At 34.0% G+C, this 19,143-nt stretch overlaps 1 protein-coding gene across 7 annotated transcripts; it reads left to right on the top strand.

The window, feature by feature from the left end:
• Positions 1 to 4,410: 4,410 nt before the first annotated feature.
• Nudt12 (nudix hydrolase 12) lies at positions 4,411 to 18,061 on the top strand. 7 transcript variants are annotated; one of them, XM_047556616.1, is made up of 8 exons: positions 4,433 to 4,742; positions 5,066 to 5,159; positions 7,109 to 7,320; positions 7,957 to 8,546; positions 11,146 to 11,313; positions 12,579 to 12,692; positions 14,801 to 15,000; positions 16,002 to 18,061. In XM_047556616.1, the coding sequence occupies exons 1-8, from the start codon at positions 4,738 to 4,740 to the stop codon at positions 16,110 to 16,112; spliced, it is 1,494 nt and encodes a 497-aa protein (XP_047412572.1). In that variant the 5' UTR covers positions 4,433 to 4,737; the 3' UTR covers positions 16,113 to 18,061. The 7 variants fall into 7 exon arrangements, with proteins under 7 accessions (XP_047412579.1, XP_047412577.1, XP_047412572.1 ...); XM_047556617.1 differs by having other exon boundaries at positions 4,476 to 4,522; XM_047556623.1 differs by lacking the exon at positions 5,066 to 5,159 and having other exon boundaries at positions 4,411 to 4,522; positions 7,113 to 7,320.
• The last annotated feature ends 1,082 nt before the right edge of the window (positions 18,062 to 19,143 follow it).

The following is a 19,143-nucleotide window of genomic DNA, read 5'->3' as shown; positions in this document are numbered from 1 at the left end:
TTCACCAAATGTTTGTGATATGCCAAATAAAAAATCTAGGTATTTGAGAAACAGCAATAAGTAAGAAAAATAAGAACCTTATCACTGAGCAGTTTGCATTCTAATAGAAAAACACAATAAAGATCAAACCAATAAATATAAAAATATGAATTCCAAAAATAAGAAAATATCAGTAGAAGAGCTACTGTGATCAGGGGAGCTCCCTAAAGATAGAACTGTTGAGCTGATATATGAAAGACAAGAAAAGCCTAGTTAGAAAATCTGGGGGAAGCATTATTTCTTGGCTGCTGTTGTTGCTGCTGTTATTGCTTTCCATTACTTGAGACTGAATCCAGGGCAACTCTACTTTTTTATTTTATGTTTGAGAATACCTAACTAGGTTGCCAAGGCTGGCTTAGAACTTGAAATCCTCCTTCCTCAGTCTCCCAAGTTTCTGGATTACATCACACCCAGCTAGGGGAAGAATATTTTAAAAGGACGAAATAACTAGACCAAAAATCCCAAGACCAGAAAAAATTTGGTGTCAAGAATGCACAATAGATATATATCATATGTAAACTCCTCTATATATAGTTACTTTTGAAACTACTTCATAGAAAAGGCCATATACATGCAGAGTTCAAGATACCCTCACTTTTATTGAATTCAACTCTAAATGGTATGGTGTAAGCACAGTTCCCAGATATGTCTTCACTATCCTCCACCAACTTTTATCAGATGCATTATATGTGGAAGGAAATCAACTATTACTGTATAAGGTTTTTAAAAATCAGCCTCTCTATACTGAAAGAAATGATAACCTGTCAAAAGAAAAAGGCAAAATTACCGGAAATGTTAGTGTGGCAAGAATAAGGCACATCTCCAGATCATAAGTTTAATACCAAATAAAATTACCTACATAAACTTTTATTTATATATTGCTCATAACATTACATTTCCATCTGAGAGAAAAATGACCAGACGTATTTTCACTAAATTTGCAGGATACAGTTGATATGTATCTATCTGTCTTAAGAAATAATCTATGTTATACCAACATTCATTTGCAGAGCACTCAAAAAAGGTAGCAAATAACTTTCTATACCAGCCAAAACTAAAGCACAAGAGGTCCATGTGATCTTAAGAGGGCTGGTAACAGTGATGGACAAGCCATTTTGTGAAGAGATTCTATGGGCAGAGAGAAAAAAAAAAACTGGTTTAAAGTTTGAACTACAAATTATTTGCTTCAAGGGCAATCAATCCAAATTTCATGCATTGATTTGCAATTACACTGTTCTTATAAAGGCAACAGAATATAATGTGTTCCAGAATAACTGATAATAGGGACTTATTTACTTAATGATGGTTAATGATCCTCCCAAGCCATGCAGGGAAGGCTAACTACTCATAATAGAGGTTATGAATTGAAAAAAGGAAAAAAAAATCCTTATCTTCATTTATGTTCCCCAGAAGCAGATCCTGAGATAAGGATGCACATGTAATTGGTCATCTAGGAGGAAACAAAGGTAGAGGAGTAAGGACGGGAAGGAATGGTAGGGAAATAGGCAAGGGGAGAGAGCCAAAAAAGAGTTGGTTATTAATCAAGTCTACTATAGATGAAGAGAACCTACTCCCACCCAGGAAATCAAAAAAACAGTGTAGAACATGTTCCTCTGAGAGAAGGGGTGAAAAAGCTGAGTTATTTATATACCATGTTAAGTCATGTCAGTCATTGGTTGAGTATTTCTCTCAAGCAGTATTTATTATCTGACTCTGTTGATCTGCTGAGCCAGGAGGGCAGTGTGATCTGGTGACAAGGAAAAGCCCTCAGGTTTAAATAAAAAAAAATTACAGATATAGCAGTTGGAAAAATGGGCAACATACACTGAGGTGGTAAGAGCAACAAAATATTGGTGGAAAACTGATAACACTATGAACAGAAACGATCTAGATAATCTAATGGAAAAGGTACTTCAGCTGGGCTTTGAGAACCGGGTAGGATTTGAACAAAAGGAAGCACTTACATTAGGAAAAGTAGCATAAGCATAAGTGGCAAGGCAAGAAAGCATGAGGTATCTCAAGTCAGCGTATAGGCCAGTTTGGCTATATCAGAGATTGTTTATAAGATTTCTAAAAATATGCCTAAAATATGTTTGAGCCATTTAAGGAGAGTATTTCATGCTAAAGAATTTCAACTTTTAAGTTAAAGCTTTTAGGTTTCTAAATGGCAAAGTAATAAAATTAATACAGTTATTTCATTAACTTCTATGTTGGCACCATTACTGCCTTTAGAATGTAAACTGCTATTTGGAAAGGATCTGTACCTGTTCAATTTGCCTAGACAAGGGTTACATGCAGACAGGTATACAATAATCCATCAGCAATAAGCACCCCAGAACAAAGGATGGTGTTCAAGCACCATTGTCTCACTAAAAGGAACCAAAACTCCATAGAGGAATGGTTGATTCCAGACTTGGAACAGAGTATCTACCAGAAGAGTCTAAGCATTTTCTCATTGCCAAAAGGAAGTAAATTATCAAACACTACAGGAGTCTGGTTGAAAGAACTCAGGGTCCACTTGAGGAGGTTCTGCCTGGCTAAATAATTTACATATCAAAATAATAAATATTATACCAACATATTTTTAAATAACAATGTCTTCAATGAAATAAATACAAAATATTAACAACCATGAGTTCATAAATAAACTTCAAAACTTGAAGGATATTAAAGAACTATTCAGAAAACCAGAAAATAAAGGAGAAAATCACTTATTTATCCTACCTCTCATAACTGTGCATATACTTAATGAGAAAAAAAAGTTTATTATAAACTAATTTTGGTTCCTAACTGTAGAGTGAATGATCAAATTAGAATATCACCATTTTGTAACACCTAATGAAATAATCATCAATGGCTATTAAAACCATTGACTCAAAAGCTGATAGAAAAATTTGGATATTCATCATAAATTTTATGAGACTGACAACATTTGAAACCAATGATCAGTTACAGCAGGACAAAAAAAAAAAAAAAACACAACCATACATTGTACACCTATTAATGTAAGGCAATAATACAGGGAAAAAGGATATATGGAAATACAACCTAAAAAATTCAGAATGTGGGAAATTCTACAGTTCATTGTTATTCAATAAATAAGCTGCCAGAAAAAAAAAAAAATGAGAGGATTCTACAATCTTAAAAACATGAAATGTAATGTGGAGACCTAATTTAGGTCCTGATTTGAGAATAACAGTAAACAAAATTTATGATGTAATTGATTAAATGTGATATTGAATATCTTCCATATTACAGAATTTTTGTTAAAATTTTAGTAATACTAAAGATACTGCAATATTTTAAAGTTCTTATTCTTTAGATATATTCATAATTCCAAGAAGCTTATCCTTAAATATTTATCAATGAAATAATTAAGTGTATGGAATTTTTTTCAAAAGAATCCAAAGGGCTGGAAGAACTGTATATTAATTGTCGATGCTAGATTACTAATTATTAATTCATGAGGGTTCATTACGCTAATTTATCTAATGCACTGAATACAAAATTGGGTATTCCAGGGAGTGAGATAACTAAGTAGTATTTCTGATCTCCTATATGGTCACTGAAATCATTAAAGATTGAAGATTACTACTCAGAAAAGGACAGAACAGTTAGGAAAAGCACCATATCATCGGGTATATGTGGCTTTCCTGTGGGAAGAAGGAGATTCCACCGAGTAATATTCGGATAGGAAACAATAATCAATCTTAAAAGACCCATATAGCTGTGACTGATGGACAAAGAAAAATCACTGGTCTGGGAGTACCCAGCTCTGTAATCTCAAACGAACAAAACTTTTGTAGTTTGGCAGCATGAAAGCACAGAAAATGAAAGACATAAATAACAGCAACAATAATGGTAAAGTGGGTGCCGGCTCTATACTTGTCACTTTCCTAAAAGCTTTACATGCATTATTCTAGGTAGACCTTACAATCCAAGGAGGTACTGTGGGAGTCTGATACATACTTTTTACAGGACTACTAAACGCGATAGCCATTAGAACTCGGTATCATTTTCCACAGGAGGTGAACTGAGGTTTTACAGCAGCCAATACCTAAGTAACTTGGTTCGGTCAACATTCCAGGTTTAGATAACACGCAGAATGCTTTGAAAATTCAAATGCACTGATCCGTATTGGCTGAGGGAAAGTTGGGGAGTTGGCTGGGAAACACTGGAAAACAAACCTCAGACCTACACGGTCTTCAGGCAGCCCGCTCCGGGCTCTCCACACCTGGGTAGGAGAGGAAGGACCACCTGCCGACTCCGCAGCCCGGTTCGCGCACGCCTCGGATCCCGAGCCCCGCCCCCGGTGCGGAGCGCACGGCGGTGACCTTTAAACTACAACTCCCGCTAAGCCGCGCGAGCGCATGGACCTCCGCCGGAAGTCGGGAAGGTTGCCTCCGGCGCTGGGGAAAGTGAGAGCTGGATTTTCCCAGTCCTTCTACTGTATCCTGATTGCCACTACTCAGGTCACCCGTGGGTTAGTAGCAGCAGCGGCGAGTTAGTCGGCCCCAGGATCCCGTCTGGAGGCGGTGACCAGTTCCCCGGGTCCCCCGCTCGGTCGTGTGGCGCACCTTGCGCTGGGTTGGCGGGCGCCTGCGCGGGAGCCTCGGCCCGGGCTGCTGCGGCGCCCGGCACCGGGCGGGGGGTGCTGACGGCCCTGTGGCTGGTGGAGCTTCCAGCCCAAGTTTTGAGATGGGGTAAAAGAAACGCTACTTCGGATATGATTTCACATTTAAGAAGCAATCTCACGGTAGTGGCAAGAAAATAAACTATCTCCGTTTGGAGAGGCCGTGTTGGGGTTTTGCTAATTGGTTAATTGACTCTCTTGAGTGTCCAGGGATTGGAATTCGTTAAATAATGGTTGGGAATATCAGTAATACAGCCATATATGTGGTCTAGCTCTGTCCCACTGGAGCCGTATGACCTTGGGACCCGGGTTACACATTAGTAAACGTGGATGTTGGTTTGATTAAAATCCTAAGGCCTTTTAAATCTAAGATTCTTTTAAATGACCTCCCAGAATAGTTCATGCTCTTCTTGGAATGCAAGGGCAGCACTTTATCCTGCCTTTAAATCCTTACCTTCTACAGGACGTGTCAATAAGAAATGAAAAGGTAAATCAAGCAGTAGAGCTGGATGTCAGATTTTCTGTGCTTCTCCGGAATGAGAAATGGTACTATTTTGAGTTGACTTTTCTGTTGAGAAAGCTAAGGGGAGAATTGTATATTTTTTCCACTTTCTCTTTCCAGAGAATACTGTATGCATAAGCATTGCATTAGTGATAGTGAATGACACTATATTTTTGGAGGTCAATTTTGCAATCCCTTGGGGTGGCCTGCGAGGAGTATGAGAGAGTGACCATGACCTTAGAACAGGGGAAAGTGAAATAAAACTAATCCTCACTGAAGACACTGGGGGAAAAAATAATGGAAAATAAATTTAAGGGGAAAGCAATTTGGAATAGAGACTTACAGGAGTCATTCAACAGTGCTTAAAGTCCTGAAAAGTTATAGCTTTTTTTATTCATAATATTTAAAGGCATCTTCAGTATGAAAGATATGGAAGGGTAAATCTAAGATAAAACAAAGGAAATGAAAAACTTATTTTCTGGTATGATTAATTTGTAACTAGATCTTAAATATTGGGTTGTTTCCATTCCTGTGAGCAGTTTCAACTGATTTATAAGTAACAGGCAAACAAGAATTGTGAACAGTTACAAAATAAGAAAGTTCACCTTTAGCCCATTTTTTGCTAAACTTTTTCATACTGCACTACAAAATTGATCAGCTAGATTGCTGTTTGAGAATTTAAGAGATATTTCAAAAGTTATGTGTTATAACCTTTCATTCTTTTTTGCCTAAGTGCCTGATTGCTTTGAATAATTTCAAAACTTTTAATAGCATTTCATAGAAAAGAAATGTCTTAAAAAATACTTTGAGAATTTGATAGGACAATTGAAACATGAACCATTTTTATATGCAAAATAGCTGAGTATGTGCCATGCCACAAATAATTCATAATTAGATGGCATTTATTAAGAAGTATGAGGCAAATCCTTTTTTTTTAATCCCCACTGAAACATCAGATAGACAAAATAAAGTTAACGATTTGAAAAGCTTCTGTGATTCAAGAATATTATAGTGACCAACAGAACTTGTGTCCAATAATAGATTCAAAAATACGTGGTCATCTAATTTGTAACAAGATAATACTTAAATGCAATGAGACAAAGATGGTAGTGTCAAGAATAGTTGAGTTACTAAGCTGATGCACTCCTGTAGTCCTAGCTACTTGGGAGGCTGAGACAAGATAATCTCAAGTTCAAGGGCAGCCTCAGCAACTTAGACCCTGTCTCAAAAAATAAAAAAGCCTGGAGATGTAGCCCAGTAGTCAAGCACCCTGGGTTCAGTCCTCAATACCTGGGGGGTGGAGGGTGGGGAACAACAAAAGAATAGTGATGATTCATATGATTATCTATTCAGATACAAAATATCTTGATCTAGCCTACCTCATACCATGAATAAAAGTCATTATCAAATGGATTGCAAAATTAATCATGCAAGATAAATTATTTATATGTGAAATGTAGAAAGTTTTTGAATAATTATAGGATCATAATTTCTTGGAGGGTAAGGACCTATATCTGACACCATAGGATGGGATATTACTGTTTGTCATCTGTTAAACACCTCTTTTTATCTTTGTTTACTTTAATTGTATTTCTTGTCCCCTCACTATAATAAAGTCCTTGGTTTGCCTCAGATACCTTCTCCTCTTTGTAAGGTTACTGGCTACCCCTCCCAAGTCTCCTGTATTACCAAAACTCTTCATACATTATTTTGTATACCCTCCTGTGGACATATAGAATTTAATTACAGTTCTCACTGGTAACAGTTTTGAAATGTGTACTGTGAGAACAATTGACTACTAATTACCTTTTGAAGAGTATATTGCTTTGAAAACTATTACTATTATTCTAACATTAGCACTCAGATAATGTTCATACGTTGCTACAAAAAGCAATTGCAAATGATATTTTTCCCCTATTTTCCTTATTTTTAAGGAAGAAATGTCTTCTATAAAAAGAAGTCCAAAACAGGAAATAATTTCCGAATTTCTCAGTTCAGCTGCCGAAGGAGATATTGCCAAGTTAACAGGAATACTCAGTCATTCTCCATCTCTTCTCAATGAAACTTCTGAAAATGGCTGGACTGCTTTAATGTATGCTGCAAGAAATGGTCACCCAGATGTTGTTCAATTTCTGCTTGAAAAAGGGTAAACATTTAGGCTCTACCACCTGAAAGGACTTGTGATTTAATTTCTGTGTTATATAGTTCCTTTTCTTGTAGCCATATTTCCATATTTATATTACTGAGCTAGTAAATAATGCATGGACCAGTTTGTTATTCAACAAATCAGCATAATTTATAACTAAAAACTGTTAAACTTTTTTTTTTCCTGGATCTCGGAATTGAACCAGACTTCATATGTGCCAGGCAAGCCCTTTACCTCTGAGAAACAATCCTCAGCTGTAAATTTTATTATTGAGAAATTATTTCTTCATGCTCAATATTAAAGCAAATTTATTAGTGATTTTTTTCTCCTAAATAAAAATGCACATCTCATATACTACCAATAACTGTAGAATTTTGGTATACTTATTGCACATAAAACTACTGGTTGTTGTAATTATCCATAAATTGTAAATATTCACTATCTTCAATCTTTCATTACTTATAATTATTAAATGATTCTTTTCACGTTCCTAATAATAAACTACATACCAAAAGAAAGAAATAATCTATAAAATCATTAAATGGAGGGGCTATGATGTGTATCTAGAAATATTTTGTTGAAATATTTACTTTCTATTTTATTTTTCCTCTCCAATTTTTTTTCTTTCATCTGTAGGTGTGATAGATCACCTGTCAATAAATCAAGACAGACTGCATTAGATATTGCTATATTTTGGGGTTATAAACATATAGCCAACTTATTAGCTAATGCTAAAGGTGGAAAGAAGCCTTGGTTTCTAACCAACGAAGCAGAAGAATGTGAAAATTATTTTAGCAGAACACTACTGGACCGGAAAAGTGAAAAAAGAAATAATTCTGACTGGCTGCTAGCCAAAGAAAGCCATCCCACCACAGTTTATATCCTTTTCTCAGATTTAAGTCCCTTGGTTACTCTAGGTGGCAATAAAGAAAGTTTCCAGCAGCCAGAAGTAAGACTTTGTCAGCTGAACTATACTGATATAAAGGATTACTTGACTCAGCCTGAGAAGATCACCTTGATTTTCCTTGGAGTAGAACTTGAAATGAAAAAAAAACTACGCAATTATGCTGGAGAAGTTCCAAGAGAAGAGGAAGATGGGTTGATTGCCTGGTTTGCTCTAGGTATAGACCCTATTACTGCTGAAGAATTTAAGCAAAGACACGAAAATTGTTATTTTCTTCATCCTCCAATGCCAGCTCTCCTACAGTTGAAAGAAAAAGAAGCTGGTAAGAAATGAGTACTATTTGCTTGCTTTGGTAATAATCTGGTTTTTAGAACTGAGATGGAGTTATAATGTATCTGCAATTACTGAAATGGAGTTATAGTGTATCTACAATTTCCAGGAGACACACTTTTTCTAGTAAGTGTGAAATTAAGCTATCTTTGTTAGAAACTTCCAAAGTTCCACTTGGTTAGTTTCCTCAGAATTAACCTTAATACCTGATAGTTGCATTTCATTCTTCAGTGATTAATTCTTGAGCCCCTGCTATACACTGAATTTAATGGCAGAGTTCTCAACTGTTTTGTTTTGTTTTATTTTCTGTTACTAGGAATTTTTTATGCCATGAGAAGAAATAGTGTTTTTTTCTAAATGCCATCTGAATGTTGTAACCTGACGTATTTTTGTTTTAAAGAAAAACCTCATGCTAGTCTTCGTAGAGCATGAATTTTAGATACATAGCTAAAGTGTAGAAGTTAGGAGTCTTGTTAAGAGGGGATTGAGTGTAGCCCAGGTAACAGATTGCAGTGGCTTGAATAAGAACGGTGGCAGTTGAGAAGGAGAGAAAGGAAGCGTTTGAGATATTCTAAAGGTAAGAATAGGGCTTTATCTGTAGGTTGAGACTATTATAAGTGGGACAGAGATAGTGATAGCCTTGACTCAGGCACAAATTAAAGTGCTAATAGTAGCTAGGTGTGGTGTCATACATCTGTAATCCCAGCAATTTGGAAGGCTGAGACAGGACGATTGCAGTTTGAAGGCCAGTTTGCACAACTCAAAATATAGACCCTGTCTCAAAATTTAAAAATTAAAAGGACGGGATAGTTCAGTGATAGACTGACCCCTAGGTTCAATCCTCAGTACTGAAAAAGAAAGTGGAAGAGCCAGGGACGGAGGAAGGAATAGCTAACAGTAGAAATGGAGAAAAAAAGATACATTTAAGATACATATTTTGGTGATAAAATTAATACTACTTGCTGATGGATTGGGTATGGGTATATAATAAGGAAAACATGAATGACTGCTAGGAGACTTCAGTAATTTCCTATATAGTAATGCCATTTCTTAATAATAATGGGTGATAGAGCAAGGGAAGTAGGACAGACTTGGAGGAACTAAATCAAGAGTTTACTTTTGTGCATGTTAAATTTTAGAGAAGGATATTAGAATCTGGAACTCAGAGGAGAGGGCTGTACTAGAGAGGCTTTTTTGACAGTTGTCAACACAAAGGTGGTATAAGTTCTAAGAAACTACTGATATTACTGATTGAGAGTAAGGAAGAAAAAGAACTTTAGAATGAGACCTAAATCCCCCTAAATTTAGAGGTCAGGTTTAAGCAGAAGAGCCATCAAAGGAAATAAAAAACAGTATGGTCATAAGGTAGGAAGAAACCAAGAAAGCAGACTACTTCAAGAAAGGTGAGCTCAAGTATGTTGAATGCTATTGAGAATTTGAATAAAATACAGATTTTTTTAAAGGTCTTTAGTTTTGATATTATGAAGCTATTGATGAATTTGATGAGGAATATCAGTTGGATACAAGGAACAGAAATCAAATTATGATATACTGAATATTTAATAGAAGGTTAGGAAGGGATCACTTATCAATATCCACCTTCCCTTACATGATGTGGGTGACCCTTCTAGAGACTGCTTGGATACTTCCTCAAAGGCTGGTATTGTATGTTTTATTCTTTAAACCTGTGAAGAAATTGTTGACTTTAAAACAAACAACAACAACAAAACTTTTCTTTGGAACTATGTGTATAATTTTAAGTTCAAAATGATCTAATTGCTTTTTTTTTTAATTACTTTACTATTAGGAAACTGAGGTCCTTACTAACTTGCTGTATAACTTTACACAGTTACTTCTCTGTGTTTCCTCTTCCAAAAAATAAGGGTATTTTAAAAAGAGGAAGATCATCGATCATTTGAAATGTAGTTTCTGATTTTATTGCCTTGATTGGGCCAGACCATGTTAATTCTTTTTGATGTGCCAGTGAAAAGGTTATAGCCAAAGTGTACATACTATAAATAAAATTAACACCAAATGTTGTAAATACAGTGTATTTTATACTACCTGGTGTCTCCAGTTGAAAGTAGGATGTGTTCCACAATACCACGGACCAGCACTGACTTAATTTCCAAAAAAGAGAGTAGAGATGGGTTTCTACTAATACTTCCCTTACAATTCATGCTGATGTTAGGAAATTTCCTTGTAGTTTTATTGCTACTGTTGTTGAAAGGTAAATGTAATTTGCATTTGTTATCTGGAAAATTAAATCTTTTACTTGAGAAGAAAATGTACATCACAGAAACAAAAACTGTTAACAAAAAACATACTAACCTAACAAAAATACTGAAACTGTTTCTGAATCTCACACAGATATTCAGAAAACTATTATAGCTTAAAACATTACACCTGGAATATTGCCAAATTATATTGTTATATTGTGTGTATACACAAATGTGTAACAATAAATCCCACTGTCATGTACAACTATAAAACATCAACAAAGTAATGTGGAAAACAAAATTGTACCTATATATTAATTTTTTAATAATTTTTTATAGATTAATCCTTTATTGGTGCTTCTTTTTCAAAAGGAGTTGTAGCTCAAGCAAGATCTGTCCTTGCCTGGCACAGTCGATATAAATTCTGCCCAACTTGTGGAAGTGCAACTAAAATTGAAGAAGGTGGCTACAAGAGAGTATGTGTAAAAGAAGACTGTCCTAGTCTTCAAGGTGTTCATAATACATCATATCCAAGAGTTGGTAAGCTATTTGTTTTATGGTAAACTTTCAACCACCTGGAATCATGGGGAATTTAGGCATTCTGGAAAAACAAGTTCTTCAAGGAGTTAAAAGGTTTACCTGTTAATTAAAATATGCTTAATTTAACCATTAAAACTATAAATAGCTGGCACAGTAGCTCACACCTGTAATCCCAGCAGCTTGGGAGACTAAGGAGGATCTCAAGTTCAGAGCCAGCCTCGGCAGTTTAGTGAGGCCCTGAGCAACTCAGCGAGACCCTGTCCCTAAATAAAAATATTAAAAGAGCTGGTGATGTGACTCAGTGGTAAAGCACCCCTGGGTTCAATCCCTGGTATGAAAAAAAAAAAAGAAAGAAAAAGAACGTATGTTTTACTTTCATCATACATAATTAATCATTTAACTTTGTTAATCATTTTGAATTTAATGTGAAATTTATAGTTTCAAAAACCAGCCAATCTAACTCCTTTTATGGAAATTTAAAAAATAAAAAAATTCGGTGCCCGTTTGAGACCATACAAAGCAATACAGCAGGGAGTGAGCGTCCTGTGCTAGTGTCCACTATACCTTCTTTCCTTCTAATTATTGTTTTGTGTCTGCTGTAGGTTTGAAAATCTGATAACCTAGTCCTTTGAAACCATGAGAAAAGAGTAGATAGACTCAGCAGCTCCTGAGGAAGTCTCCAGGGAGTAAAACACATGTCTTAGTGACATCTGTTTTTGTTGCTCAAGAGCCTTTTACATTTAATTCCTTGTTCTCAATCATGATCTAGTAAGAATTTGCTGGATTAATGACTTCGACAGAAGGGAATTGTTATTTACATTTTGTTTTAATAACTTAAATCTAATCATACAGCAACATTAGCTTTCAAAAAACATTTGTAAAGGATTGGGATGTAAAGTAGAAGGAAATTTACTGTATTGTTGTAAAATTTGAACTTTCCCCATGCCATCCATGTATTACCTACTCATTCTCATTAAAAAATAATATTATTATAATATCCTAAGTACAAAATAAAAGTTACTACAATTGGGGAAAGGAGGGCAAAAATAATCTTCCTTTAGCATACTGACAGTGTTCTGTACAATTTTTCTAAGAAACCAATCAGCCACGTCAAAGCAGAAAGAAGTAATCTTATAAACAGACAAGAGTCTTGTTCCTACAGAAGATTTGTTATCCTGCCAAACAGTGACTTTGCTAAATGAGTCTAAATTATTTTTTACTGTCCTTCATGTATTTGATCTTTTTTTTTTTTTTTTTTTTAATAGATCCAGTAGTAATCATGCAAGTTATTCATCCAGATGGGACCAAGTGTCTTTTAGGCAGGCAGAAAAGATTTCCCCCAGGCATGTTTACTTGTCTTGCTGGATTTATTGAACCTGGTAAGCCTTCTCTCAATAATTTTTATAATTTCATTTAACTTATAATTTCCAAATAAAATTTTAGATAGCATTTGAAATGTAATCTCTAATAAATTACAATGTATAAAGCTGGGATTTTTCAAAATATTTTAAACATGATTTAACAATATTTTAGACATAAATGATACAAATTTTATATTTTTGCTAATATTATAATTTTATTTATTGTAAAATCAGTATTTGCTATTTCAGATGTTGATCTTGACCAGGTTATCTAGATGGTTTATGCCTCCCTTCTGTACTAGACTTAACTGTCACCTTTTCAGAGATGCCAAACCCTAAGTGATTGCCCTAAATGCATTACTGGGACCCCATACCCTGTATTCATAATCCCATAATATCCTGCTTGATTTTTCTCTGAAGTGCTTTACACCACCTAATATGTGTATATCTATTTATTTTCTACTCTTACTAGAATGTCAGTTCCATAAGAATAGAAATTTTGTCTTATTCATTTCTGTCTCAGACCATTAAGACAGATGCCTCACATCATAGGAGCTCAGTAAGGATTTTTGGAATAAGTTAATAAATTAATTAATATCTATTCACAACTTTTGGTATTAATCTACATTGCTAAAGAATAATGATAAACTGTAATAGTCTGTAATACCAGACTCTGTTCTGGAGGCTTTTTGTTTATTAAATCATATGATCCTTATAAAGTAAATATTCTAACAGTTTTACAGATAAGGACAGTAAGGCAAGATCACTAGTAAGTGATAGGGAAGGGAGTCAAACCAAAGCAGTTTGACTCTGCGTCTTTGCTCCTAATCACTATGTTACCAATGATAGTAGTTTGATTTTTAACTGCTGGGTAGTATTCCAAATATGAATATGCTACCATTTATTCATCCTTTCTGCTGTGGATTTCAAAGTTCTTACTATTATAAACAAGACTGCAATGAATTTTTTTATACTTCTCATGCATACTTGTAAGAGTTCCATAGAATATATATGTAGAGCAGAATTGCTAGCTATATATGAGCATCTTAACCTTATTCTAGACCTTGTCAAGTTACTCTCCAAGTGTTGCTGCCAGTTTTTACTCCTACCATTAGTAAATGAAATGTTCCATTATTCCACATCTTCACCAAGTTAGGATTTTCAGATTTTTCATCATTCTGAGGGCTATGAAATAGTATGCCATTGTTCACAATTTTGTTTCTCTGCCAGTGCAGGATTTTTTTTTTTCAAATATGCATTACACATCCATTTTCTTTTTAATTTTAGATTTTTATAGACTATTTTTTTGGTTGCTTAACCTTTTTTCTTATGATTTTAGTAGTCCTTAAATATGTATTATATACTAAATTCTTGTAATTATGATATTACAGATATCTTGTACTAATCCAAACTGTATTTGCTTTTGATGAGTATGTTCTTAAATTTTGTGTAGATTTATTGATGTATTGAAATAGAAAGCTATATTTTAAAATATTTTGCTAAATTATGTAGCAAAAATATTCTAAAGTTACAGATAAATTTTACTTAAAAATTTTTTTTCTGTTATAATTCTCAGTTCCAACAAATTTCAGAAATATAAAGAACATTTATAGGCATCATTTTATTTTATCATAGCGAAGTCAAGAAAATATTGAATTTCATCTTTTATGCTTTTTAAAATATATAGTGAGATGAAAAAAATTATCTGCAGTAACTGAGAACTTAAAAATGTTTCAACATTTTAATAAGGAAAGAACTATTTATAAAAGTCATGAAATGATAATTTGTATCTAGTGATAATCTGTAAATGAGATAATATGTTGCATAATGCTTAGCCAACAGTAGGTGATAGACAGTTTTATTAGATATTATTATTTGTAAAATGTAACTGAAAACAGATGAGAAGTTTTTGTTGACAATTTGATATTTAATATGTGGACATATATTTTTAAAAATAATGGAGTTTTTTTTTGTTTTTGTTTGTGTTATTTTACTTCTAGTCTAGTATTAGCAATCTTTGAATTGTGTTTTTCTCCAAAGTGAATTTCAGATGTTTGCACCATTTGGAGCACAAAATGTCCAGGGCGTGTTCATCAGCAGCTTGTTCTTTTGCTCCATTTGATTAGGGGAGACAATAGAAGATGCTGTTCGGAGAGAAGTAGAAGAGGAAAGTGGAGTCAAAGTTGGCCATGTTCAGTATGTCTCTTGTCAACCATGGCCAATGCCGTCCTCCTTAATGATTGGTTGTTTAGCTGTGGCAGTGTCTACAGAAATTAAAGTTGACAAGAATGAAATAGAGGATGCCCGCTGGTTCACTAGAGAACAGGTAAAGTTCAATTTAATTTCCTTCTTCTATTGATTGTTCCCTGACAGTATTTGTTGGGCATGCAGCGAGGAAACATATTTTCAGCAAGTTGAATGACTATGCTTTCTCATTATGCATGGATTATAATATAATTGATAATTCCATATAGGAAATATATATGTTTACTAATGTATCCTATTTTAACTTATTCTGTGTGATTCTTCTAGTAGTGATGAGTCCATGTCATTTCAGATTTCAGATGTGATTCTATCTCATTAATGTTAACACCTTTCACTGGATTTAAAGTATAAAAACATTAGCTCAGAGATAAGAAACAAGAATATTATTCTCACACATTTTATATTTTAGTTTATAGCATTAAAATAAGTATCTCTCAAAAAATATCAGTAAAAGTGCTTAAAGTTTTTGAAAAGTATTTATTCTGAAATATACTGAAGGACAAAAAGGACATAACTGTATATAACAAATATACACTTCCAAAAATGTTTTAAAACATCTCTAAATAATATGATGAGATGTGTTATTTTTCTGTGTTTTGCATGACCCAAAGCATTTGTGTAAAAAACAAATGGACAGTCTGCAATAGTAGACCTGAAATGCTTTCTTTGTCCACATAAAATTAATTTTATTTCATAATCGACCCCAAAAGGTAGAAAATAAGTTATTGTTTTGAAATTTTAGAAAAGGGAAGGGAAATAGTCCCAAAGATTGACTTTACTTTGAAATTCAGTATGAAGCACAAGTTGCTTTTTCATGACTCCATTTTCATAAGGGACTATGCCGTTCTGGAATACTAAATATTGAAAAACTATTCAGTGAAGCAATTAAAAATGCTGTACTAAATTTTGCATGTTGAGAATAGATATTGTCACTTTCTACTATTTTTCTTTACTGTATTACTCATCACATTTTGGTTAAATTATATAAACCTGCAAATAGGAACTAGTATTTAATTGCTACAGTGTTGAAATCCTAATGCATTTTATTATGCTGTATTTTAGGTTGTGGATGTTCTGACCAAAGGGAAGCAACAGGCATTCTTTGTACCACCAAGCCGAGCTATTGCACATCAATTAATCAAACACTGGATTGGAATGAACCCCAATCTCTAAATCAAACAAATAGGCTTTGTTTGAGTGTTATTTAATTTCTAATGCCACTTACTCTTTATGTGAGATTAGAAATACTCAATGCTTTTTAGAATATAATAACACAAAATACTATGTTGGGCTTTCAAAATATTTTGAAAGTGTTCTTTCCATAATTAACCACAGAAATCATATTTTTATAAACTTCGACATTGCCTCAGGTTGTGTTACATTTGGGTCAACCTTTGAATTTTCCGGGGGGTTTGTGCTTCATAAATTATCTCACAAAACCATATTTCTAATAAGAAAAATCATGTTACGTAAAAATGTGAGTAAGCCTGAATTATAATGCCTCTTATAAGCATTAGATTGCTCATTAAAATTCCTTATTTGAAAACTGAAAAAAATAATTTTAATGAATTTTGAGCCTGCGTTGATTTTCAGTCTTTTCATTATTGTAAAGGTCCTTTAAGTTACCAATATCTGATTTTCCCTGATTTTTCCGTTGCATTTCCACTTATTCTTCCCTCCTGGTTCTCTTGTTCTAGCAGTGGTGCTATTATAGTGTTGCTACTAGTATAATTTGACCAGTGTTAAGAATTTTTTGATAATTAACTCTACTGGTGATCTTAGGATACCACACTTATGGAAGGAGACCTGAAGAGAGAGCATACCATTGTGTAGGACCTCTTCCTTAAACCTAAAATTAAAATATACCTATTTATATGTTATTTATACCCAAAGTAGTTCTTACTCAAGATCCTCTGCTTTTTCACTGAAATTAAACATATTTAAAAGGAATTTTCCTCAAAGCTAAGACTTTTAATCAATTCCAGGTATATTTACATAGTCAGTTAAAAACAATGATTTTTTTTTATTTTTTTATTTCATAATGAGGATTATGTCTGTGTTAACCAAAAAATTAAATAATCATTCCCAACAATATTTACAACATCTTGGTTTGACATTATTTCAACATATTCTCAGGAGTCTTAATAATGTAAGTATATTTTAGAACTGAGTAAGATCCTAGAGAAAGCAAATTATGGTAGACAGTTTTGCAACATAGAAACTCGTATATTTTACAATGCTATTTTGAGATCATTTTAAGAGGTACATTTTTATAAATGTACAAATTTATATAATTTGGCTCTTTACTCTTGTATTTTGGAACTGGAAGAGACTTACAGGGTAATATATGTAATACATTGCCCTTATTTTATAGATAAATAAAAGGAAATCATGAAAGCTAAGTTTCTTTAATTGGTAAAAGTTACACAAATAATTATAACCCACTGTACTATATAACCCAGGGCAAGATTCTCCCTGTAATAGAAAATAGAAGCTATTACCAAAAATGTGTGTAGAATAAATTTTAAAAAGGGATAAGAATAAATTTTCCTTGCCAAATACTAAAAATTTACACATAGTACTTAAAATGTATTTAACTTAAATATGACAATTTTCTCAAATAAAACTTTATTTTGCTAAATGAATAATTTTTTTAGCTAATTGATATCAAAAACCAAATTAAGATTTACACAGGACATTTATGTACATAATAATATTGCAATTACATAACTATGTAAAATGATGTGCCTTGGTTATTATACCATATAATGACTTGAGGTTCAATTTTACTCTAATGAACTTTTAATACTTGAAGATTCTAACATTGCATTGTAAAATTCAAGGATTCCCTAATGTTAGTATAGGAAAGTAAAATATAAAGTGTCAACAAATATGATTATAAATGTAGTTTCTGATATTTAATTCTGCACTTGGGGAAAACCAATATGTAAGTAAATTATTATTTTAATAATTATTCCTAAATTGCTAACCTCTGAGAGGTGAATAACTACATGTAAATAGAAGGAATAGCCAATTAAAAATGGTATAGGTGTAAGTTCCATAAATATATTCTAATGGAAATGAATGTAACAATACATTAAAATATTTATTTTCTGTTTTGAGTGATGTGTATTTTTAATATGTTTTGTCACAGAGAAAAATCCAAATTTCAGATTTTATCCCCTGTTTAGAATTGATGTGTTAACAAACAAAGGTATGAAATTCTTATTAAAACTTTTCATATTTGGAAGACATAAACTTTTGATATGAATGCCATGGATACAGCTCTGTGGAAAAGAATTTGCCTAGCATGTGTGAGGCCCTGTGTTTCTTCCTCAGCTCCCTACCACTGAAACAAACAAACAAACAAAAAAGGGCAGGTGAGAAAAAAGACAAAATGAAATAAAAGTTCCCTTTGGGTGACTGAGGGATAAGAACCAGGATGCAAAGGAGAAACTACTTTCCTAGGAAAGAAATGGAGGAAAATTCTAAGGGCCAGTAGAGGAGTGATGGGATATCTAAGCAGTGTGAAGTACTAGAAAGGAAACAGAGTCAGCACCACAAGCATAAGATAGGTAGGAAGTGCATTTTGCCCCAATACTAGCTACAGACGAGACAAACCTTCTGAATTGTCAGAGAAATCCATGGTTTATGCAAGCTTTAAATTCAGGGATTTGGTCTGAACATGTCTGCTGTTTTGGAGGAGAAAGTTAATATCATAGCAAATTCTCATTGCTATAACCAGAAGCCATCTTGAGAGGGGTCCAATTGTTAGGAACCAGATTGCTCCTGGGAGCAGAAAACTTGGAAATATCATAATTTGGGGTTTCTGTGTATAGCCCATCACAGTGACTGGGTAGGAGAAGGCCACATGAAGTAGTTGTGGCAGAAGAACCTAGGCTGGGACAAAAGGTGGAAGATACAACCGTTGATGGCCCTTCCCTCTGTCATGAGGAGGAAGACCAGTATCAGATGGTGTGGCAAGGACCTAAGTTAGGGCATTGGGATGAGAGTGGCTAACTGTGTAGTTTGTGTGCCTCCCTCCTGTGCAGAACACAGTTTTTGACTCCTCCCCCACACACCCTGAGGCATCGTGAAGGCATTTGCCATGCCTCCTTTGCACATGCTGAAGTCTGTGGGACTGAATATATGCCTGTCCTGTGCCACACTCATAATGCCAAAAATCAGAACATCTTTCTTTGGT

Source organism: Sciurus carolinensis, chromosome 6 (assembly GCF_902686445.1).
Source record: "Sciurus carolinensis chromosome 6, mSciCar1.2, whole genome shotgun sequence".
Taxonomy (NCBI): Eukaryota; Metazoa; Chordata; class Mammalia; order Rodentia; family Sciuridae; genus Sciurus; species Sciurus carolinensis.
The sequence above is the reverse complement of the archived record's forward strand: the minus strand, read 5'-3'. Positions and strand labels throughout refer to the sequence as shown.

Coding starts and splice junctions, on each gene's coding strand:
- Nudt12 (XM_047556616.1), top strand. Junction 5,160..7,108: donor TGTCAATAAGAAATGAAAAG/GTAAATCAAGCA, acceptor CTTATTTTTAAG/GAAGAAATGTCTTCTATAAA. Junction 15,001..16,001: donor GCTGGTTCACTAGAGAACAG/GTAAAGTTCAAT, acceptor GCTGTATTTTAG/GTTGTGGATGTTCTGACCAA.